The 25,024-nt window shown below is 33.1% G+C and overlaps 1 protein-coding gene across 1 annotated transcript; it reads left to right on the top strand.

Annotated features, from left to right (window-relative positions):
* Positions 1–14,920: 14,920 nt before the first annotated feature.
* Positions 14,921–23,861, top strand: LOC121120358 (A disintegrin and metalloproteinase with thrombospondin motifs 3). The gene is made up of 6 exons (XM_040715203.2): positions 14,921–15,947; positions 17,225–17,562; positions 20,078–20,247; positions 22,118–22,739; positions 22,808–23,160; positions 23,229–23,861. The coding sequence occupies exons 1-6, from the start codon at positions 14,960–14,962 to the stop codon at positions 23,650–23,652; spliced, it is 2,895 nt and encodes a 964-aa protein (XP_040571137.1). The 5' UTR covers positions 14,921–14,959; the 3' UTR covers positions 23,653–23,861.
* The last annotated feature ends 1,163 nt before the right edge of the window (positions 23,862–25,024 follow it).

Below are 25,024 nucleotides of genomic sequence, written 5' to 3'. Positions count from 1 at the left end.
GCTGCTGGGCCCTTCATTTTCAGACACTGAAAAAAACAAATATTGGAATTTATGGCCTCTTTAATTGATCAGTTAGAATACACATTATATATATCCCTTAAAAACTATATTAATAATTAGTGCAGTAAAAAAGTTATGAGTATTTTCTCACTTTATTTTGACGATAATATTGAAATAGTTAGAATTATCTCATTTAGATGGTTTCAAACGGTTTTTGGCTAATTTTCAGTTCCTGGGCAATAGAATAAGTGCTCACATGCCGGTCCAACTCGACGATTTCCATTATTTTATCGATATCTTCGACGTCCATATTACCAGAATGGAATTGTTAGAACTATCGCTTTGCTGGTGCATTCGATACTGGATTGCAGGGTGTCCACAGGGGGTGGACTGGAGGTAATATATCCCCCCCTAAAAAATCTTTTTACTAGAAAATTTAACACTTGAAATATAATTTTTGAAATTTTGTACCTAAATCATTAATTTTTTGCGAACAACTGTAGATTTTTGCTTTTTTTTTTACAAAAATTTAACATTTGCAACTTAATTTTTTATTAATCTTTTCATCTTGGTCGTAGTAATACTGAAGAATATATGGAATTTTCTTTTTTATACTTCCATTTTGGAAAGTTGTGACATACAACTGGTTACACCAAACTGTAAATGAACTTTTTTTTTAAGTGTGCGCTTAACCATTAAGTATACTTTATGCTTTTTTTGATGCAATGTATTAATTTGGGAAATAGATCACTAAAGATATCCAGTGAAAAACGCTTAGATCTTATTACTTAACCTAATATTAATTGATTATTCTCTAACTAATATGTATCAATCTAATGTACGTCATGTGTTCCTTATAAATCATACATAGTCTTATTTCCTTCCCGTTACTCCTTGGTCGTCCTCGATTCCCTATTACTTAGAATGTGTCTTAAGACGCCTTGTCAACTCACGACACCATAAGACCTTAAGTCTAATGGACCCGGCAACTCATATGTTGTCTTTCTAATATTTTTAGGAGCAACAATTTAGCATCCTGTAATATTATAAGTTGTCCGTAAAATATAGAAACTTTTTTAATGTATTATGAGAACTGGAATGATTGATTCTTACTAGAAAATGTAATATTTGAAGTTTAATAAAATGTTTCAAATTGTATTCCAAAATATTAAATTTTTTAAGAATGGCTATGAATTATTGATTTTTTTTTGTAAATGGCCATGGATTTTTGAAATATTTTCTCCGAAAAATTTGATAATTGCAAATTTTCCCAAAAAATTTTATATTTGAAATTTAATTTTAGAAATGTTTTCCAAAAATTCCTTTTTTTGTGAACAGCTATGAATTTTTGAAATATTTTTTCCCAAAAATATCAACTTTTTTTGAATAGTTAATATTTTTGAATTTTTTTTTTTAAATTTAATATTTGAAATAATTTTTTAATTTTTTTTCAAAGAAATTGTAAAAACCAATGAGCTCATTCTAATTTAACCAATCAATGTTTAGAATACTGGCCAAGAGAAAAGAAGCAAAAACATCTACAACTGACGATGGAATACACAATTTTTGTGATAGCGAATTAATGCCGTGCAAGTAAATCAACAGGATTATATTTAAGGTGGCCTTTTTTCCAGAAGAGACAAAAAAAAAGGAATTTTTATGGCAGTTAATTTTTTTAGAAGAGGCTGAATTTGACCTAATGACCTTTATAAGTTGAGAAAAAAAAAAAGAAGATTCTGAGCCTTTTTACCTTTAACTTTTGTTCTGAACAGCAATAATTTTATAAAGTGCTGTCCATAAATATTTTTTTAAGGGGCTAAGGCTTCTCCATCCCACCCCTGTGGACGCATCTACCGTCCGGTAATACAAAAATATAGACTAATGTTAGCTGTTACAATTATGTTTCTTTTCTCTTCATCAGTGTTCTGGATATTGATTGGTTGAATTAGAATTAGTTCTGATATACCGTGAGCACTACTTAAAAATTATTGAATAAGAATTAATTATACAGTTGGTAAGAAATGGATAAGTACAAACTGATTTTGAGCTTTTTTCAGGGTTCTTTTCGGAGGAAAGTTTGCGTGACACAATAAAGGTAACGACATGTAGGTTTGTGTTGGTCACTATTTATTCAGTCTAGTCCAGTCCAGTTTAAGGACCGATCCTTAAGACCGTTTGTCCTTCATACTATCAGTACTAGAACTGATAAAAAAAAGAAGAAATAATACTGAGTGACTTCATCATGGACGGGAATGCCGTCTTCAGTCCTATATAAGGACTGACAAAGCACTGTGTTGTACTCTTGTCACGATAGCAATATTTTCGTACCAGTTATCATATGAATAATTGAATCAAATATTGAATTATTGTTTTTATATTGATTAATTATCTTGGCAAAGATTGGAAAGGGGATGTAGGTTGGGGAAACGCATTCCAAAAATGATGCTTTTCAATATTTTAAGTACTATAGAATTTGTTATTATTTTATTAGTAAAAAAACAATTTAACTTAGAATATATTTTGTCTGTATATGGAAACTTATATAACCAAAAAAGGGGTGTCGATTGGGGGTCCCAAATAGATATTACATAGTATACTTTTAGAATTGTTGCATATAATTTAATTTTATAAAGTGCTGTCCATAAAAATATTTTTAGGATGCAATGGCTTCTCCAGCCCACCCTCTGTGGACGGACCTGCCGTCCGGTAATACAAAAATATAGACTAATGTTGGCTGCTATAATTCTGCTTCTTTTCTCGATTATGAGTCAAAAATGATCACTGAGCGCCTGTACTGGAAAATCCTTTATCTCCGTATTGAAGGTAAAATTAACTGGTGCAATCAAATTTCTTCAAATTTATTTAGTTAGATTACTTTTTAGTGCTCTAGGTGCACTGAGAGTATCATTAATTATCGGGTGGGCCATTGAAATCTGAATACTTACTAATTCAATCATTAATGAAGGATAAAAATTAATTCATATTATAATATATTGAAGCATAAAGAGTTAATTAGAAAACAAAAGAAACCTGAGCTCTCTAGCTTACGTACAATTCGAGAAAAATACAATTGAGCGTTATCGACGAATTTCTATTCGTGCCCTCCAAGCAGCTTGGCGTTTCCAGGACCACTGTTTACGCCGTCTGCAAGTCCTAAACGTTGGAGGGGAAAAAATGTCTCTCCCAAAAAGGCCAAACTGGACCCAGAGGAATAAAAGAAAACATGCCGAGACGAATACCCCCTCCAAGTCCATGTGGGCCCTTGCAAGAGATCTCGGGGCTTAACATCCAACTGTCTAGAGATTCATCAAAAAAGTGGATGGAAAGAGTGAAGTGTAGAGGCGCTTTTCATACCAACAATGAAAGAAACCCATCTCCTCCGATGCAAGACTCTTTTGAATGAGTATTTAGAGTTATTTTAAACTCTTTTTTTTTGAAAATTTTGGCCCCTACAACGCTAATGCCAACCTTTTTGACTATACCTTTGGGTACATGTTAAGGGGAAGGCCTGTATTGTCCATTATCCAAACACCAAGGCCCTGAAAGCCACTGTCAGCCAGCACTTGGACGCCATGACAGAGGAATACATACGCAGTGGGTACTAGGCCTTCTTCCACCGCCTGGAAAGCATCATTTCCGCTAAAGGGGTGCTACATACATCTATTCATAGTATTAATTTTGTTGAAATTCTATTGTTGATTAATAAATTATATCTTATTGAAGCTAAAAATTCAAAGTGTTCAGATTTTAATGCAGCACTCAGTACTCTATTACCAACAATGCAGCTTCCATGAATTAACCCTTAGAAGAGTTCAAAAAGTGTAGAAAACATAGTCTATGTCACCCTTGAAATCGAAAGAATAGTTTTTTTTTGTAGCCAACTCAAATTGGACAAAATTCATCATGTAGTCGTCGTTTCGTTTCTTTACAATGTTACTATAATCCCGTTTTCTCTTTTTTTAATTCAATTTGCTTATCATTATATATTTAATGACAACTTTATTTTTTTGTTAATGACCTTGATAAAGCATAGCTCCAATTATTACGCAATATAAAAATTGTGCACATCAGATAATTTTGTAGATTGATCACGTCGTGAGTTTGATTGTATCTTGCAACCTTTCTTCCAAAAAGAAACAAGGGATAAAGGGCCAAATTAGTCTATAGTAGTTAGGTTATTCTTCCCTACTATGAAATTATTATTCAACCAGCATTTCCCGGATTAATTAGGGGTCAAAGAACAGGCAAAACTTGTTTTAATAATATAGGAAATAACTACCAAAAAAATCCACAGTGTTACTCTCCGTTTCTCATGAGTACACTCATACGTCACTACTCAATACTTACATGTTACTCTCTTCATGAATGAAATAAAAATAATAACAGCTGAAGAAAGAAAAGAAAACATTGCTCAGCACAAACAAAACAACAACAAACAAACACCCCACACTACAAATGCTTAGTATTTACAGCCTTAAATATATGTACTGAGTACTCCCTCTTCTTTTTAATATGCCAAGATAAACCATGTAGGACTTTAGTCTCTAGAACACTCCCTTGTTGCTAAGCCACATTCATCATTTTTATTTTATATAATGTACTTCTCTTTTTAATTTGAGTTTTAGCTAAACGTGCTCGATGTTAAAAATGAGTCCTCAACTCATATTTTATAGAATCTATATAGCATTGAGTTGTATGCAATAATTTTTAACTTCAATAAGATATATTTGATTAATTAACAATAGAATTTCAACAAAATTAATACTAGAAATAGATGTGCGTCGGAACTCTCTTAATTATTAATGTAGCACCTATTTAGGGTATTGATGTTTTCCAGGCGGCGATGGAAAGCCTCGCACCGGTTGAAGATATAGCCTCTGTCATGACGTCCTAGTGCTGGCTAACAGTAGCTTTGAGGGTCACGATTTTCGGATGACGGACACTGCAGGCTTCCCTTCCAAATGTAACCAAAAGGTGTAGCATGTGAGTTTTTTATTTTCTCAAGCAGTTATTATTATTTTTGAGGCGAAGTCATTGAGTATTAGTGTTAGTGTGCTCTAGAAAAACGTAGAGTAACACTGAGCTTTTCTTGGGGAGCTAGATTCTATATTAATAAAGCAGTGTTTGACTAATAACACGGGGAAATGCGGCGGCGTTACCTCGATGACACTAAAGCTTGAAGTTTCTTTTCTTCATCGGTGTTCTGAATGTTAATTGGTAGCTCTTTTTTAGCTGTGAACAATTTTCAACAATCATGGAATAATAATTCCATGGTTGGAAGAATTGGCTTACTAAAAACTAATTTTGAGCCTTTTTTACCATATTTCTTTCCGGAGTGAAGGTTGCGCGCTATAATAAAGCGTGTTGAGTATTATTGATAGGCCCTTTGAGTTGTAAATTATCAGTATTTTTGGGAGTGTTAGGTTTTTTAATTTTGTAATTGGAAATCTGAACAGTGTTTTTTATAATGTTAATATATTATCTTTAAAGCAATGGTCTTAAAAGAGTAGTAGCTGTACCACAAAAATCATTCAATTGGAAGCATTTGCCGATTAATAGATAAAGTGAGCGATTAATTGCCTATCAATTGGTGTATCCATAATATTGGCCTTTCAATTACAGAAGAGAAATTGTTTTTAAAATGACTAGTTCAGCAAAAATATTGATTTCATTTCAATTTTGAGGCAGAAATATTTCATAATTACATTTGAAAAGAACAACAACATTTTTTTGTTGACTTGTGTAGCTCAAGTCATGGAATTCTTGTGACCTGGTATAAACCCACATAATTTTTATTCTCGTATGAGGGAAATATAAAAGTAGTGATTGGTTGAAAATAAGGAAAAAAAAAAAAAAGAGCCAAGGTCATTTTTACTCAATTCCGCCAAGAGGAGAAATACAGAAAAACAAGCTAAGCTGTATGCGTGATTATTCCATATGGCTAGAATTCCATACGGAAGCTAATAATTCCAGTTCTCATAATACAATAAAAAAAGTTTCTATATTTTACGGACAACTTGTAATATTACAGGATGCTAAATTGTTACTTCTAAAAACATTAGAGAGACAACATATTAGTTGGCGGATTAATTAGACTTAAGGTCTTATGGTGTCGTGTCTTGACAAAGCGTGTTAAGACACATTCTAAGTAATAGGGAATCGAGGACGACCAAGGAGTAACGTGGAGAAAATAAGACTATGTATCATTTATAAGGAACACATGACGTATATTAGATTGATATATAATAAATACTACTCTACAATGTGAAAGGTGACAGGTTATGTATGACAAAACACGCAACCACTCAAAGTATATGACGTTACTATTGCTAGAATTTTCAATTTAATGTATCTTACCGACTTCTGGGCAAGAAAAACAGATTTTGACAAAACACACAACCCCTTATACACTATGACGTCAAGGTTAAAAGTGTGGGGGAAGTTAAACATCAGTCGTGCACGCGTTATGGTATGACCTTGTATTTCTATAAGTTTTGATGAACATGATAATATAATATAATTAATAAGAAAAGGTAGAAAGAAGTAGAGAAGATCCTATGATCCTTATTACATACGCAACATATGGGATACACACTTTTTTAGAATCAGTGTAATAGTTTAATAATAAAATTGTAAGGTTGCGTGACTATGAAGTAAAAATTATATAATTTGTCCCTGCACTTGGAAATATATCCGGTGATTCTGGTATATAATATCGTAGTTGTGCAGCATAGAATGCGTTAGGTATCATTATCCAAAAGAGGCTGGTTATTAATAGAGGCTGGTAATTTGGCCACGTAACATATTTGCCGAGTTATATTTGGTTCTAAGAGGATTCGCCTTGAATAGTTTTGCCTTGAACGTTTCCGCCTTGTAAAACTTTTGTCTTGAGACGTTTTTGCTTTTCACATTTTCGCTTTTTACTGTTTTTGCCTTGCAACGTTTTCGCCTTGATACTTTTTTTTCTTTGTATAATAATAAATTGAATATTACTTCTTCTTAGTTATACTGGAATTTTTGCCCATGTATTCCAGCTTTGATAAATTAAAAACAAAAAGGTAAACAGCTAGACAGTCAAAATTATTCTAAACGTTGTAGGTTTCAAAGCATTTGAAATGGATCACCGAATTACTAATACTACGGTATATTGCGAACAATCATTGCAGGGGGGTCCGTAATTGATCAATGAAAAAAAAAAATAAGATGGAAAAAAGGTCATTAAAGGATCAATTTTTTAAGGACTTTTTTCCTTTAGAAAAAGGTAATTCGTTAAAAGGAGGGCGGTGAAAACAAACTCCCCTCCCGCCAAATATAGTCCTGTAGACATCCCTGCATTGGCGTTAATATGCAGTCTATTTCTTCATCCAAAGGCCATGAAAATATATATATTGAAATCTCCACTTACATCAAGGATTGTTCAAGCCTTATAGATTGAGGTAAAATTACCTAGAACCAAAATGGATATAGAAAGAAGATGCTAAATTTGAGTTCATACAAATATTAATATGCAGGGGCACCAGCACAGGGTATGCTGGAAGCAGTAATTTTTCCAAAAAATTTAATTTTTTGTGAATAGCTGTAATTTTTGAAGAAAAAAATTATTTTTTGTGAATAGCTCGAAAAAATTTAATTTTTGAAAAAAAATTAGAAAAAATTTAATTTTCAAATAAAATTTTTGAATTTGTTTTTCTTCAAAAAATTTTATATTTGAAATTTAGTTTTCGATATTTTTTGGCAAAAAATTGATTTTTTTGCCAAAAGCTATGGATTTTTCAAAATTTATATACGAGTAGATATATATAATAATGACCACTTTGTGCGGAAAAAATAATAAATATATATGATGATGATTCATGTTTATTTAAAGTATACAAGGGCCACATAAACTATGTTGAATGTTTATCAAAGTACTAATGATATAACTAATTACTTAATTTGCATATATTTATGGACATAGGTGGAAACAAGTTCCAAAAACATGTGACATCACTTTCATTCGAAATGGTTCCCCATTGCCTTTCCCACAGGCTGAAGTCTCTCAGGAAAGGACTTGCATGCTACACGCACTATTTTCATGGAGATGAAGTGCCAGGCAGCCACCAGTTTGACCTTCAGGTTGTCCAAATTCTTGCTGGTGGTCAAACAGGTTATTTTCTCAATAATGGACTACATGGAGTAATCCATGACGTTTAGGTAGGGGCTAGAGGGGGCCAGATTGTCTTGTCCCAGAAGCCACTCAAATTGGGCTCACACCCCCGCTGCGTCTCTCTGGATGTGTGGGAGGGAGCACCATCCTGTTAGAAAGTATATGACTCATTCTGGATATCCTGTTGGGCCCAGGGAACAAGACCTTCCTCCAGGATGGCGCTGATGTACTCCTTGGTGTTGATCTTCACCCTGGCTGGTACAAACACCAATGGGGACTTCCCTATCTCAGTCACGGTAACCCAAACCATCACAGACTGTGGTTTCTGCACTTTATTCACTCCGTTGTCACCCAACTCAACTTTTTTGGCCAGAATCAGATTTGTTTGGGGGTTAAAAGCTTGCTTGACAGGTGATGTCGCATCTTCAATTTGTAGGCATACATCCCAAGGTCATCTCAAATAAGGTATCTCATTGTTATTGTACCCATGTTGAAATCCTTGGCAATCTTATTGAGGTTCCTTCTAGGATTTCTTTCCATCCTTGCCTGGATCTGTTCTTGATAGATTCTTTCTTGTAGTACTTCATAATGGTTCTCTTGATGAGCATGGGGTTGACTTCTAGCCTCTTCAGGTTTCTCAAGATGGCTGGTCGAGATTTGCCCTTCAGGTACTCCTTGATCGTAGCATCTCTCTCGGCTTCCACTGTGGTTAACAAAACTGTTATTATATTCAAAACTATTTGTCTTGATCTAGTTTCGATGGAACTAGAGTTTAAACATAATATCTCGCAACCTTACATATCATTATATTATATGAAGTTAATGTGATATGCCTTTCTGTGCACTCTGTCAAGTGTTTAATTATTTTGCCACGAATTGCGATGATGAAGTCTTAATTAATTAATAATTTATGTAACAGTGAATTGGTTCGAACTGCTATTAGAATCTCTGGAACAAAAATAATGACATCCACTCAATGAAAAAATTAATTAAAACGATACAGTTTTTCTTAAGGGACAGGGAATGAATCAATAAATATTGAGACACAGAGGACAATGCGAATTAATCAAGCGTTTGGATCAAGTGTGTTGCAGCTCCTATGTACCTGGTCAAGTCCCGATTGACCCTCCTGTATTTCGAAGTCGTCTCTGACACTAATTATCAAGATGTGATTGTCATTGGAGTCACGTAACTTTTCCTCCGAAAATAAATGGAAAAAAGGCCCATAATCAGTTGGTAGTTATCCTATTCTTCCAACTATGGAAATATAATTCCATATTTTTTCAGAATTATTCACTGCTTAAGAAAAGCTCTTTCGTTTTCAATGAATCAACGTTCAGAATACTGATAATAAGAGTAAAAGAAACAGAAAAATCAACAGTTGACAATAGAATATTAGATTGAGGAAAAAGTAATTTCGTATTTTTCTCTTTATTTCAATGCTTATCAAAGAAGTGCTACAATCATCCGATTTAAGTCAAGTATTTCCGCTCTGTTCGATAACTTGTTGCCAACGAGAATCCAACTTCATAATGCCCTTTTCCTATTAGCAAAAAACTCGGACAATCAATTTTCACAGGTCTCTATTGAGACCCAATTTGTACCACAAGCACATTGGCCATATATAGGAACAGGTTGTAGTCACTTGGTACAAGATCCGGACTGTTGGGTGGTTGCATTTGAACTTCCCAGCCGGGCTCCTGAAGCTTCTGGCACGTCATCAAAGATGTTTCCATCTTGATGTTGTCTTGATAAAACACGATTCATATTCTATTCGAGTTTCTTTTTTTATCCAGCCTTCTGCAAATAGTTCAAAACGATTCTATGATCGATAACAGCTCCCAGGCGATTCTACGAATTCTAAGATAATAATCTATCTCGATATTTTCACCGTAAGACCTGCCATTGCCTGGTGCCATTCACCTCCACTACATCAAACGAAATCGCTAGAACCACTTTTACGCAATACGAACCCAAAGAATATCGGTACGTATACATTGAAAATTTTCTAGATCCCTTTTTGACGTGTTTTTCCCTTATTGGTAATAAAATATGGCGAATTTCTACATTTGTAACCTCTACTCGATGCACCATAATTCACAACTGAACTGGCCAAGCGCAATACTGTCAAAAAAAAAAATAGTTTGTAGTATACTTAGTTAAAAAAAAGGGGCAAGAAATACGAAATTTATTTTTCCCCAAACTATTACAATGTGTATGATTATATAATTTGGTTATTAAGGACTTGTGCTGGGACGATTAATCGGAATCGGAGAATCGACTGTTTTTTCTGGGATCAGAATAGAGATCCCCATTAGGAAAATAAAGGTTAATTTGCGATTCCGATTCTGATTAATTACTGGTATTTAAGTATTTATTACTTTTCTAAGTTATGAAAAAACAACCCCCCTCCCCACAATTTAAGGAATTTTTGTTTTTCAATAGAAAGTTATATATTTGAAATGTAAAAAAAATAATTATATAATAGAAATTTAATTTTTGAATTATTTGTCCCAAAAAATTTATTTCTTTGAGAACATCTATGTGTTTTTGAAGTTTTTCTCTAAAATTTTTATTTATTGAGAATAGGCAGGAGTTTTTGAAATTTGTTTCCAAATTGTTTTATTTATTGAGAGTAGGCAGGAGTTTTTGAAATTTGTTTCCAAAAATTTTTATTTTTGTAAATAGTTGTGGATTTTTGAAAAAAAATTAAATATCAAATTGTATATTTGAAGACTGTTTCCTAAAAATGTGATTTTCGGTTTTTTAAAGAAACAAGCCCCCAAAAAAAAAAAAAAATAAGATATATATATATACATATATACTGTGGACGTCTCTGATAGCAATTTGTATTTTTAAACTATTATTTAAAATATTAAGGAATTGGAATCGGGAATTTTTACAACAATTGCATCGAAATCGGCATCAGGATTTTTTTAGGAATCGTCCAATCCCTATTAAGGACCCTTCTAAGATGTTCGATATCCAAAAAGCTATAACACTCTATATTAAAATGAATGAAAGGGATTAACATACTAGTTACGCGCCGTTTCTTATTCAATTTGTATACAAAAATAATATATTCACGCTATAAAGGAAACCAAAAGAGTTCCCATTATGATTTATACATAGTTATAAGTAAAATTCATTCAAAACTTGGACGACTCAGGATTATATCCAAATATATTACTATAATAAATATTACATGAAATTTGTAAGGTTTCTTGAACTTTTATTCATTATTATTTTTTTAAATAAATAATAATTGATTAACATTGTAGTGTTGGATTCAAGTTATAAACAGGGTTGTGAGGATTTGGAGGAATTATAACGAATTCGACTCGACTTATGTGAATTATTCAACTCTGACTCCGACTATTTGAAATTATTTGACAGTGACCCCCAACTTTTTGTAACTTGTTGACTCTTCCTTAGCGAATTATAAATGAAATTTTCAGAAATCGTTTCCTTATGACAAGAGATGTAATTTGTGTAAGAGCGCCAGGGGAAGGCGGGAGTGAGGTAAATTGTATTACTGAATTAAGGCCCTTGTTAATATCAGCTGTCTGTTATATGATTTTGAAGGAGAAAATAAAATTACTTCTATTGAGAGAAGAACCTTCTAGATTTAAATTAGTATTTATAATTATGTTTAAATTCAAATATATTTATGTCGTGATACATTTTTCAATCAATTTACACCAAAAATAAGCAAAAATTCTTCTTTTCGAGGGATAAGTTAACACACCCGCGACTTATTTAATAATGAACTAAAAAGAAGAGAAAACACACACGTGAACCGTTTGTCTTTTTCTAACACTATGCAACAGCATTTTTGCACGCAGGCTGAAACCCACATTTATTATTGTTATTTAAGCCGTACAACGCGAAAAATTGAAGACCTGATGAGTTATAACTATTCACAGAGGTTGAACACTAATCAATTATTTTGAATAACAGGATCTATAACCTTATTTAAATCCCCTTACGTCTAAATTATTAGTTATATAGTTAGAAATAAACTTATAGGCAATTCAATTTTTTCTACGGAATATTATTGTAATCTATATTCAACGCAACCTAACCAGCTTATTTTATTACATTTCTTAATAAATATTAAAAACTAAATTTAAAAAATTTCTCTCATGTAGCTGGCAACTTTAAGAACACTCAGATATATGTTCTCCCATACACACTGCCTGGTCCTTCTTGTGTAGAGATACCGTTGGAAGGTAAATCTTATTTTTTTTTGTAAACGAATTTTCCCAACTGAAATACGATTTTTTTATATTTTTGTGTAGTAAATTGATTTAAGATCTCAAAATCTCATGCAAACGTTTGCTCAAAACATGAGAAACTTTTATACAAGCTCAAGCTAATTATCAGCTTATCTGGATGATTTTATACGAAACCTCGTGAAAACATGTTCCCTAAGACTGTGCCTTCCAAGCTTTTTGTGCCCCAAGGCACACCAATTTTTTTTACACACCTTCTTTAATTAAACTAATCATTTGGATTATTATTATATTAATATTAATAATAAAGAACAGTCGAATTCACATGCACCTATAAGACTAAAAAATGAGCGCAGCTAATTGAGTGGGAGCGCGCTCAAGTTTATTGAGCGGACTAATGTTCTGCGAATACATAATAATATTTCAAGTTTTAATCATTGGGGCTTAAGTTTAGTGGAGTTTTTCAAATACAATTTCGTGCAAGTTCGAGTAATTTTTATAAATTGTCTACTTTAGTAAAATCGAACTATTTTTGAGTTTCAAATCCAACATTAATAAACAGTCAGACCAATATTTTTCTTACCAGAGTCTAGCATTGGAGGAGACAATATCCAGCTATAGGATACATTCGGTTCTTTCATTTTAATCCAACAGTTTATATCCATATTTGTATCCTCGCCGCGTAGTTGTATATTTCGATCGATATGCACCCTCCCAATAGTCGATTTAGGATTTGCAAGGACAACAATCACACATCCAAATAGAAATGTGAGTTGCCACTGAACCATTTCAAACTATCATGCACGACGTGTCCTCACTACTAACTCACAAATTTACACACTATTTCGTTTTCAGGTGTCGATCTTTCCGCTTCTTTCTCCCACATCAGTGTTTTGAACGTTGATTGGTTGAATTAACCCTTATTAAACTGTGAAATATTCTCAATAATGATTATAGAATAACAAATCCAAAGTTAGGGAGAATTGGCTCATTTCTGCCAATTGTTTTGTGGCCTTTTCCCTGTTTCTTTTTGTATGAAAGGTTACGAGATAAAATAAAGGCGCTCACGTTAATTGCATAATAGTGTTTAATCAATTATTGATATAATTATTTTATGAAATAAAAATCTCCTTCAAACTAACAAAATATATATATAAAGTGCTTTGTGTGAAGGATTAAATACTGAAGGTGAGATGGCGTTTTTATATTTTTCCTGCTTTAACTGTAAGGTTTCCTTAGCATTGCATGTAAGGTAGACCGGGAAGGTTGTTAGGGCTGTGACTAGTGTTGTATGGGTCCTTATGTATTTGGTTCAGTGTTAGGAGAACTCCTTAACTGTAGGTATGTCCTGGGCGGACTATTGGCCGAAAACATTGTTGTAGAACGGATATTTTGGCCAAAGACTATTTGGAATATTTTTTCAAAAAAAAGATTTACGCGATTGTATATTTTAATTTAATTTAAAATGGCACTATAATAAATAAGTATTCTTCAAATGCTATACATCTCATATAGGATACATAAATGAGTAGATTTAGGATTTTTGAGCAATTTTCATGCCCAAAATGAGTACAATTTACAACTCTAACTATGCTCGTCCTCCCGCGCGCCTGATACCATTGATAATTAGAGTTAAGCAAGGTTAATAGAAATAAAAGGTTAGACCATCATGCCCGAATTTTCAATCTCTTGTATTTCTATTAAACTACAAGTTAAGCAGCGTTTCATGGAAAAACTACCTTTAAAAATTAATATAGGAACCGTTGGTGCGTGTGCTCTTTCTTCCTTTTTGTACATTATTTAATGAGTCGCCGCAGAGTTTTACTTCTTCCTCTGAAGTATGCATTCTCGCCTATCTTTGGTTAAATTGTTTTTCAAATGCATTATGAAATATATATTTATATGAAATTAAATATAATTAAAATATCTTCCCTGTATTAATGCTATTTTTAAATGTAGAAGGTTCTCCTTTTTATATCAGTAATTCATTTTCTCCTCCCAAATTCATATAAAAGGCAGCTGATATTAACAAGTGTCTTAATTCATTAGTACCAAACCACTCACTCCAGTCTTCACCTCGCACTCTTTCTTTCCTTACATATATTTCAACTCTTTTAATAGATGTTCGCGTTGTTAACTTATCCCTCTGAAGTATGCATTATTACCTATCTTTGGTGTAAATTCTTGTGAAAATGCATAATAAAATAAATATAAATGAATTTTACCATAATTATAATATTTTCCCAGCACAAGCGCTATGTTAACGTAGAAAGCTCTCCTCTTTATATAAGTAATTCGTTCCCCCAACCCCAAACAAGGGTCTTAATTCATGTATACGATATATCTAGCTATTGCCTTATCCTCTGTCTCTTTTTTATAGCAAATTACTCAACTCTAGGGATAATGTATGCATCTTTTCTACAATGCTCATAATGTAATGAGCATTATGTCTCGATTAAGACAAAATATATTATACACTTAATAGTCTGAGAATGAGCGTGTGTTAGTAGTTGATACTTAATTGAATAATTGGCGAGACAACTAAAAAAATAAACATCGTATCAATTGTCAGTCGAAAATGAACATTCTAATTTTATTCATATGTGTCTTTATCAGTGCCGGTTCATGTCATTGTAAACAGCAAAGGAAGAACCCCGATGATCAAACTCATGGGATCCTTGTTTTTCCAAGGATCATAGCAAGTACTCGCCAAAAACGAAGTTCAGCCACAAACCAGAAAGACAACGAATCCCTTATGCGACTCCATTTATCCAATGGCACTTTGTTACAAGAATATCGGATAAGAAGGAATGACCATTTGATTTTGGATCAATTGCAAATTGAGGGATTCGTCTCGAACAGTACATTACCACCAAAGAACTGCTTTTATGTGTCTTTAGAAAGTTCTTTTGAGAGAGCTGCTCTGGAAGACTGTGATGGGGCCACAATTCGAGGAGTGGTCACTATTCACGGGCATATGTATTATCTTACTCCATCTCATGATGGCCATGGTCACCGAGTAAAAAGAAGTGAGGAGTCTGACAGCGGATATTACCTGGACAAATTTTGGAAGACTACGAGAAAGAGAAAAAAGGATGCAAAGTATAAAAAAGTTCCAAGCGAGGTTGTCTGCAATGGACCCTACTGTGAATATTTTCGAGTAAAAAGAGACGAGCCTAAATGGTTAGAAACAGTTGTGGCTGCAGATTACAGTGTTATCGATTTTCATGGTAAGGAAACTGTAACAAGATATGTTCTAACTTTGATGAACATTGTGAGTGCCATTTATGGAGATCAAACTCTTTCTGCTAATCTCAAGTTTGTGATTTTGAGATTGATTTTCTATGAAAAGCCAGAGGACTGTCCTATAGTGGAAGGCCGCTCCAAAAAATCACTTGAAAATGTTAATAAATGGAACTATAAACTCTGGCATAATACCTCAGAACATCGTCGACATGATATAGCGTTATGGATCACAAAATTAAACATAGGAGGACCATCAGGGTATGCACCTGTAGGGGGAGTATGTGATCCTTCTCGCAGTTGCTCCTTAAACAAAGATGAAGGTATACCCATACAATCATATATATATATATTTTGTGAATAGTTATAGATTTTTTTTTCCCGAATAAATTTAATATTTGAAATTTTTTTTCCAAAAATTTAATTTTTTGTGAATAGCTGTGGGATATTTTTTTACCAATAAGTTTAATATTTGAAATTTTTGTCTCAAGAAATGTAATATTTGAATTTTTTTTTCATCTGAACAATATTTTCTATTATTGACGAAATAAAAATATATATTAAATGTTACGAAGATGGGACGAAATATGATGAAACATGACGAAAATAACCCCTGAAATTTTGCCCAAATATTTGTGTCTAGCACTAGTTTTTTTTATAGAAAAGACATTTTTTTTATACCGTTTTTTAAAATAATATATGATTTAAGGAAGTCTTTTTTATAAAAATTTTAAATGGCGTGTTTTTTGTTTTGTTTTTAAAGAAAAGGACAAACCTTTTTATGAACTATTTTGATTAGTTGGCTCCATACTTCATTTAATGAGGTGTTTTTTTATTAAATAAGGATAGCTCTTTTTATATTTTAAATGATCTTTTTCAAAAAGAAAATTATCATTATTATGTATATGTAATATATGTAAATTATATCCCAGTCGTAAACAGCCCTTGGTGGTGAGGGGCAATTTTCCACATACCCTGTAAAACACTTATGTATATCATAAAGTTATCCATTTTTAGTATGTTAAAAAGGAAATCCCAAAATTATCAAATAGTTAACCTGTCAATTTTCATTTAATTTTAATTGGAGAGCAGTTTAGCTGTCATAAAGTTACATTAAGTTATCTGCAGATGAAGAACATAAACGCAAGTCTCACTCCGTATCAAACAAAGACAAAGGCAGGAATCACTTCGTTTTCGATCCAAGAGGGACTTTTTTTTCTTTGGAAAAAAATTAAAAAATTCAGCTATTCAGAATGAATTAAACTATTCGGAAAAATATTTTAAAATTTTACAGCTGTTCACGAAAAATTTAATTTCTTTATGAAAAAAAAATGAAGATTTTTTTTTTGTAATTTGGATTTATAGCCAACCCCTGCTACATGCCAATAACAATTTTAGATTATTCTTATTAGCAGGAGTCATTTTATAGCAAATATAGACTATTCGAATAATATTGAACCAGAGCAAAATAGACATATTTCTGAATATTTTGAGAAATAATTCAGTGAGACAAATAAGAGGAATGTTGTTCAAATATTGTTAAGATTTATTTTAAAAAAAATGCTGTGTCACAATTCAACGTTTGTTCATATTATTCTAGGTCTATCAAGTGCTTTCATAATTGCACACGAACTTGGTCATCTTCTTGGTTTGTCACATGATGGAGATCCTGGAGCAAGTAATAATTGCAATGATGAAGTAGACGAAGGAAGTATAATGGCCAATACCGTGGGAGCGACCTTTAGTTATTTCCATTGGTCACCTTGTTCTGCTGGAGAGTATCACTATAAATCATCATCGTGGAAATGTATGTTTAATTATCCTCATGATTATAAGAACTCTACTTTTATCGGAGATGTTATTGAGTTCACCTATAGTCTGGACGATCAATGTAGAATGGAATTTGGAAATGGTTTCATATTTTGTATGAGCTTTGAGGTAGGTAATAGTTGGGTGGGGTCAAAGGGATGTGTTTTTGCGTTTGAAGGTTTGTTCCCAGAAACAAGGACCAAGTCCCAATCTGAATATGAATCACCGGCGCTTGAATGTATTTGCAAATGGAGGGACAAATTATATACTGGTGACGCAGGATTTTTTTGAGGGGAGTAGAGCTGTCACTAGGATTTTTATTTGCAAAAGGGTGTTGGGCTATTTCGACAGAATTTTTTTATAAAATTTGACAAATAACTTTCCTTTTTATAAAACTTTTTTTTAAACATTTTTAAGTTGTAATTTTTTGGTAGGGCTTAAAATGAGCTTTTTGTCATTGAAAATTTATTTAACAAGATTCTGCCGAAATAGCCCAACACCCTTTTGCAAATAAAAACCCTAGTGACAGCTCTACTCCCCTCAAAAAAAATCTTGCGTCACTAGGATTCAACATTTAAGAAAAATGATCTTATTTTTCTCTCTAAAAATGGAGTTGCACTTATTAAGTATAAGTAAACATTATTGTATCACATTTACTCGAACTAACCTAGGAATCTTCTTTTAAGTCCATATTCGATAAAAAATACGGAACGACGTAGATCAATGAACAATGCGCTCTGGTGAATTTATTAATTGAACTCAATCTGCGTAGATTTGCGCCCGGTCGTTCCTAGAGAAGGAAATTTTTTAAACGAGTATGGACTTAAAAGAAGATTCCTAGGTTAGTTCGAGTAAATGTGATACAATAATGTTTACTTATACTTAATAAGTGCAACTCCATTTTTAGAGAGAAAAATAAGATCATTTTTCTTAAATGTTATTTTTTAGCATTTAAAAATCTCATTTTTCTCAAATGTCCTTTTCAATTTTTCTTTCAAATCAAACGCGTGACCTAAGACAGCCCTCCCCAGAAACTGAGTTAACTTTTCTAATGTTTCATGTTTGTTTGTCAGCATTACAGATCCTTGTTATTAAATCCTCCTACGAAAAAATAATTTGGAAAGAAATGAAATTATGAAAGTTCAAATTAAAATTTTACCATTTTGTTGGGTCAAATACCCAGTAAATGATTTCCTGGGTAATTTCATTTAAATTAGAAGAAAATCATGAAAGCTCCTAAAACTATATTATTTATTATAAAGGAACTTCTACCTAATTGTTATTTTTGAGTTTGAGGAACTCTAATTTGGTTGATTTTTTCCTTTAATATTTTAAAATTTGATGATAATTATGCAGTTGATAACCATAACATTTAAGGAAAGCATTAGTGAGCGCCACTCAAAATTCTTGAGCAAGAGTGTGCTCATTGTTTTGAATAACAAGCGAGAGCTCGCTATTTAGAACGGCGATAAAATCGCTCAAATTTTCGCTTATTTACATAAATTTGTAATATTTTTTCTGTTTCTTAATCTAACATCAAAAAATTTGTGTGTTAAAGAATAACTTTAAAGATTGCAAAAAAAAGATGGTTGAAGTTATGTATCTAGATAAAATTAAAAAAAACAACTCTATGGTGTATCTCTGGCTCCCTGGCGTCTTCGGTTGTCAACTTTGTCTCTCATCTAGCTGGTCACTCTAAGAATACTCAGATATCAGCTTCCTCAGAGATACTGCCAGCTCCTTCGTGTGTGGAGATTACGTTGGAAGATCAATCTTTCTTTTTTTGTAAACGAATTTCCCCAACTGAAATACAATTTTTTTGTATATGTTTATGTAGTAAATTGAAATAAGATCTCAAAATCTCACGCAAGCATAAGTTGAAAAACTTGAGAAACCTTTATACAAGCTCAAGCTAACTATCAGGCTGAACTGGATGATATTCCTCGAAACCTCGTAAATGCATGCCCTCTAAAACAGTGGTTCCCAAACTTTTTCTGCCCATGGTTCACCAAAAGACAAATAAACATTTATTGACACACCTATTTTAATTAAGCCAATAATTTAGGTTATTATATGCTATTTCAAATAATGCATGGTTATCACAAATCGTAGGGGACACTTGAACTTGCCTCAAGGCACACTGTTTGGGAACAACTACCAATATTTGTGCTTCATATTTGCATGATGCAATGAGAATTATATCAATCTAATAATTTTTATTCAAAGATATTTGAATATTTGGCAGAATTGCCATTAGATTTAATTAAGCATAAATTTTACCTTCGGATTTATAGACTGCTGTCCTTTACTGCTGTTGAGAGAATATTTTCTAAAGGTGGTCAATTATTTAAGGATAGATGCCAGAGTTTAAAAGATGAAAACTATGAAAAAAAAAAAAAAAAAAAAATTCTCGATGAATCAAATATTTAATAGTTTAACAATTGAATTAATCATTTAATGGATTTTACTTATTATAAATATAATTTTAGATCTTTTAGACTTCTTGAGCCGACCAATACTATACATTTTGTATAATTTTTGAAAGTAAAGATTAATGAACCGAAAACTAAAACACAGTCATTTGACAATCCCCCTACCATATTTTAATATGTATACTATTCCATTACAAAAATCATAAATTTAGTTGAATGATCCGTGTATCCACCTATGGTGTAGTCACAAAGACAGTCCAAATCTATGTAAAACTAAAAGAGGATCACCCATGGATGGGACAGAATGCGGCAAGGATAAGTGGTGCATTAATGGATACTGTGAATCCATTTCGACTCGAAAAAAAAGCAAGGACGGTCTATGGTAACTACAAGATAGCAAGATATTAGTACTACAAAGTTCAATATGCGTGCGTTCTAATATCTCTGTTAATATGCGAGTTCGAATTTTAAAATATATTTATACTTTTAAGCAAAATGAACAAGTTTTCACTTTTTAATAATGATGAGATATCCAAATTTAACTGCTCTTTTAGCTATCAACACTTGACCCTCTTGGTTTTTTGAAATGATATTTATTTTTGCTGCCTTGCCTCTGTGACCAAGTACATCTTTTCCAATCAATTCCATCATTAATTAATGATATAAGGATTGTACCTTGTCTATAAGCCAGATCAAGAGAATCGTGTCGAAGGTTCGGAAAGGATCAAAGAGGTGGATCCTCTAACAAAATCCTAAATTCCAGTTTATCCAGTAGGTAAAGATAATTATGAATAAGGATCGTTGTAAAACATCTAAAATGGCATTAATTTATCTCAAATGACTATCATAAATTGCATTTATAAAGATCTTGGTCCTAAAACGGCTTAAAAGGCTCATTCCCTCCCTGGACGACTACCCTATTCCTTCATTTTATCTCTGGTCGAATCCCATCACCTTTTACCTCCCAGTATTTTACTCCACCACGTACCATTTACCCTCTGAACCATCTACGCACAAGCACTTTACCCCCTCTTAAAATAAATAGGAACCATACAACCAAATATTTAATCTTTTAACAGCCATACAAATGTAATTAGACATTTTACTTAATCGCGTAGGTATTAGTGAAATATCAGACTTCTCTTGACGTCATCACTTGTCCCGCGGCAATTTATTTAAACTTTATTATAATTTCATTTTGGAACTGGAAAACCTCCAATCCAATTCATATTACGAGCAATATTTTTTTCCTTTCCTATTGTACCATATGAAACGTTTTTTACTAGAGAAAAATACTTTCAACCCAAAAAAAAAAAAATAATAATAACATTTCCACAGTTAAGTATGTTTTAATCTATTTGAGTATGGGAAAGCTCGCCTCTAATAAAGCAACTGTAACTGTCAGAGTGTAGGCGATCCTGAGAGCTACACAAATATTAAGGTAAAGCTCACAAACTTAATTGCTCCCCTAAACCTCGGCTGTTGATGACTTAATTAAGTATACATGCCTATTACATTTCCTTGCAAGGAAACTAATATAAAAGGGGGTCCCCCAGCCCTAAGGGGTTCGAGTTCTTTTATATATTTTCCCTGGAGTTGAATGACTTTACCTTTAAATGAAAATATTTATTGATCCTTTTTGCGTTTTCTTATGTGTAATTACTTTCTGATTCGAACTCAAAAGTAGCATTGCTCAACAATTGCTCCTTACAAACTTAAAGTTGATCTATGGCTATGGCCATCTATCGTTTACTAGTAGTACTTCTCTCAAAATTAACTATAACAAATGATGGGGCCAAAGGGTTTAGGGGTGGATGGCTCGGGAAGTGGAATGTTAGGGACTAAAAGGACAGCGGTAGTTGTCTGAGGTCTGTTCCCTTAAAATGATTTCCTTGATATTTTTTCATCACAGCACTCAAATGATAGAAGGAGATGCGCAAATAAATAAATCCAAACAATAGACCATCCAAACTTGGTCATAATAGACTTTTTGTTCTCAAAAGTAAGTAAAAAATGACTGCCAATCTTTTAGTCTCTGCAAGAGATACCGATCATACCGAGTCTAAAAGAAAAGACCTTTAATAAAGGCTTTAGAAAATGGAAAACAAGGATCTCAAAAAATTATACTGAAAAATAATATTTATATTGTATACCTTTGTCTAAAATTAATTAATTAGTTATCGACTCACACGCATATTCAACTTTGTTACCTTCCTATATTGACAAAAAAATAATAAATATTTTTCCTATAGGCATAACACAATGGATGGAAGTTGGAGTGACTGGAGTTCATGGAGAAAGTGTTCCCGTTCATGCAACGGAGGAGTTCAGTTCAGAACAAGACTTTGCGATAATCCTAGACCAGCTTATGGAGGGGCGCCATGTCCAGGAATTCGAGAGGATTTTCGTTTATGTAATATTGATCCTTGTTTTGACAAACATTCTGATTTTCGTGCACAGCAATGCAAGGAGCTCTTTAGAAGTATTGATAACAATTCATCTCGTTCTCAGAGCCGTTGGCATCCATACGAACATGAAAATGGAGAATATAAATGTAAGCTGAGTTGCTTTAATCGTCAAAATGCGGAATACTATCAGAGTGGGGAAAACGTGATTGATGGAACCTTGTGTAGCTATGATGATCCATCTAACATATGTGTTCAAGGAAAATGTCTAATCCTAGGATGCGATAAAATTGTGGGGTCATCAGTCAAAGAAGATGCTTGTGGTGTTTGCGGAGGTGATGGAACCAAATGCATTGTTAAAACTAAGAAATTTGTTCTAAGTATGGCAAAGGATAACTTTGTGAAAGTCTGTAACATACCCAAAGGTGTTCGAAGTATTGAGCTCCAGTCAAATTCTCTTTCTAAAAATGTAAATACAGGCTTTTTAGCCAAAAACAAGAGTAGTTGTAAGTTGTTAACTGAGACATAAATTTCCAGGTTGATGTTAGTATTGGTGTTCGATCTCACTCTTACAGCGGATTTCTGTTAAAAAACTTCGAGCACAATTATACTACATTTATTTCTGATGGAACTAAATTCACATACAAAAAAATGCATGGAAATGAGACCCTCAGTGCAAGGGGTCCCCTTCAAAGTGGAATATTTATATATCTATATAATGAGGGACCACTGATTCAAACATCCATGACCAAGTATGAAGTAAATTTGAAATATATTGTGTCCAAGGAGAATGATCCTCTTTTCACGATAAGGCGATATGAATGGACCTCCACGGGATGGTCTAAATGTTCCTCAAAATGTGGTGGGGGAACTCAAAAACTCTTGATGAGGTAATATTTGCCATTCAGCCCCAGATACCATTTGTTTTCATCATTAATCAAGTATGTATTTGATTTAGATGTGTAGATAAAAAAACTGGTCGGCGGATTCGTCGCCATTCGCAATGCAGAAAATCCAGACCAGCTATAAAGAGACGATCTTGCAATAATTTTAGTTGCCACTTTCAATGGTTTACAACTCCATGGGAAGACTGTAATCAAAGTTGTGGCATGGAAGGGCATCAGATTCGACGGATATTTTGTGTACCTCGGAATAACATGTCAACTTTTCATGATCCCAAATTATGCAAAGGCAAGGAGCGTCCAGTTCGAAAACGATTTTGCAATCGAGTTCCTTGCCCGATGCCTTGGCTAGAAAAAGGATGGCGGCAGTGTACTTCAGATGAGTGCGGAATATTCGGGAAGAGAGAAAAAATCCTTTATTGCCCTAAAAAAGGGGTTTACTACTTGTGGTATAAAGCCAATAGTAAAAGAGGATTGTAAATTGCCGTGTCCCAGAAGCAGTATCAGTTGTCACGGCGATGAATTTGTTTTATGCAGTGATGAGACTCTACTAAGATATTGCTCCATTCAATCATATAAAGAAAAATGTTGCAGGAGTTGTTCTTCCGTAAACTATCTGAATGTACTCTAAAACTGATGTTTTATTATTTAATTAATTATTATTAATAAAATTATTACGTCAGACTTTACATATATTGTTTGTTCATGAGTCAAGAACAAGTATTTCTCCCAATGAACAATACCATATCCACATACCTATATACTTAACGCGAGAGATTTCAACCCTTTCCGACTAGTGTTCTATCAGCCATTATTTATTCGGTCCAGTCCAGTTTAAAAAGCGGTCCTATCTAATAAAAAAAGAAGACCTAAAGTTGAGTGACATCATCAAGGACCGAAGCTGTTAGGAAAAGTATACTCGACTAGATTTTTAATCCAATCTCATCCTCGACTGACGTAAGGGAAAGGAAAAATTTGAAAAAAACAACAACAAAAAAACGTATGGCCTTTTGTATTTTTCTTGTTGCCAATTGTTACTTATTATTGAAAGAATAATTATTATATAAATTGAATTGGTAATTATCTTAACACTGACGGAGTATGAAATGGCACGAATCCAAAACGAAGGCCTTTGATTGATATTAATTAATATAAAATATTAAATCCTTATGTAATACCTTTTTTAAGTTCATAATACGAAGAGTCAGCTGCTTTAAATCATAAAAAAGTGAACTTATGAAAAGTAACTAAAAGAGATGAAAGAAAAATACACAACATCTTTGTTTCATTCAAAAATTGAGGCTTGATACAAAACTGATCTGGACAGGAACGAGACTGAACTGTGCGAGACTTTAGTCCCTAGTTCTAAAGAAGACGCACACAACAATACTTGTGACACATAATACATACAGGGTCTTTCAGAGTTAGAGCACAATTAACATTTTGAATTTTAAACTTCAAAAGTATATAATTTATTAATTAACAATATAATTTCAATCAAAATAATACTATAAATAGATGTGTGTCTGAGTTCTTTTTACCATTAATGTAGTCCACCCTTAAAGGCAATGATGGCTTCCATGCAGTGGAAGGCCTGGCACCTGCTGTTGATGTAGTCCTCTTTCATGGCGTCCCAGTGTTAGCTGAAAATGGCACTGAGGGCCTCGGCGTTTGAATGAAGAACACTACAGGTATTTGCCTCGACATGTCGAGGGGACTAGCATCAGTGCTGTAGGGGACCAAAAGTATTAAAAAAAGAGTTCCAAAAAACTTAAAAGAATATTAAAAGGAAGGAGATGGATTTTTTTCATTACGGGGGTAAAAAGTAGCGTCTTCACTCTCACAAGGCGCT

This window comes from Lepeophtheirus salmonis, chromosome 6 (assembly GCF_016086655.4).
Source record: "Lepeophtheirus salmonis chromosome 6, UVic_Lsal_1.4, whole genome shotgun sequence".
Taxonomy (NCBI): domain Eukaryota; kingdom Metazoa; phylum Arthropoda; class Copepoda; order Siphonostomatoida; family Caligidae; genus Lepeophtheirus; species Lepeophtheirus salmonis.
Note: the sequence above shows the minus strand (reverse complement) of the source record. Positions and strands in the feature narration are given on the sequence as shown.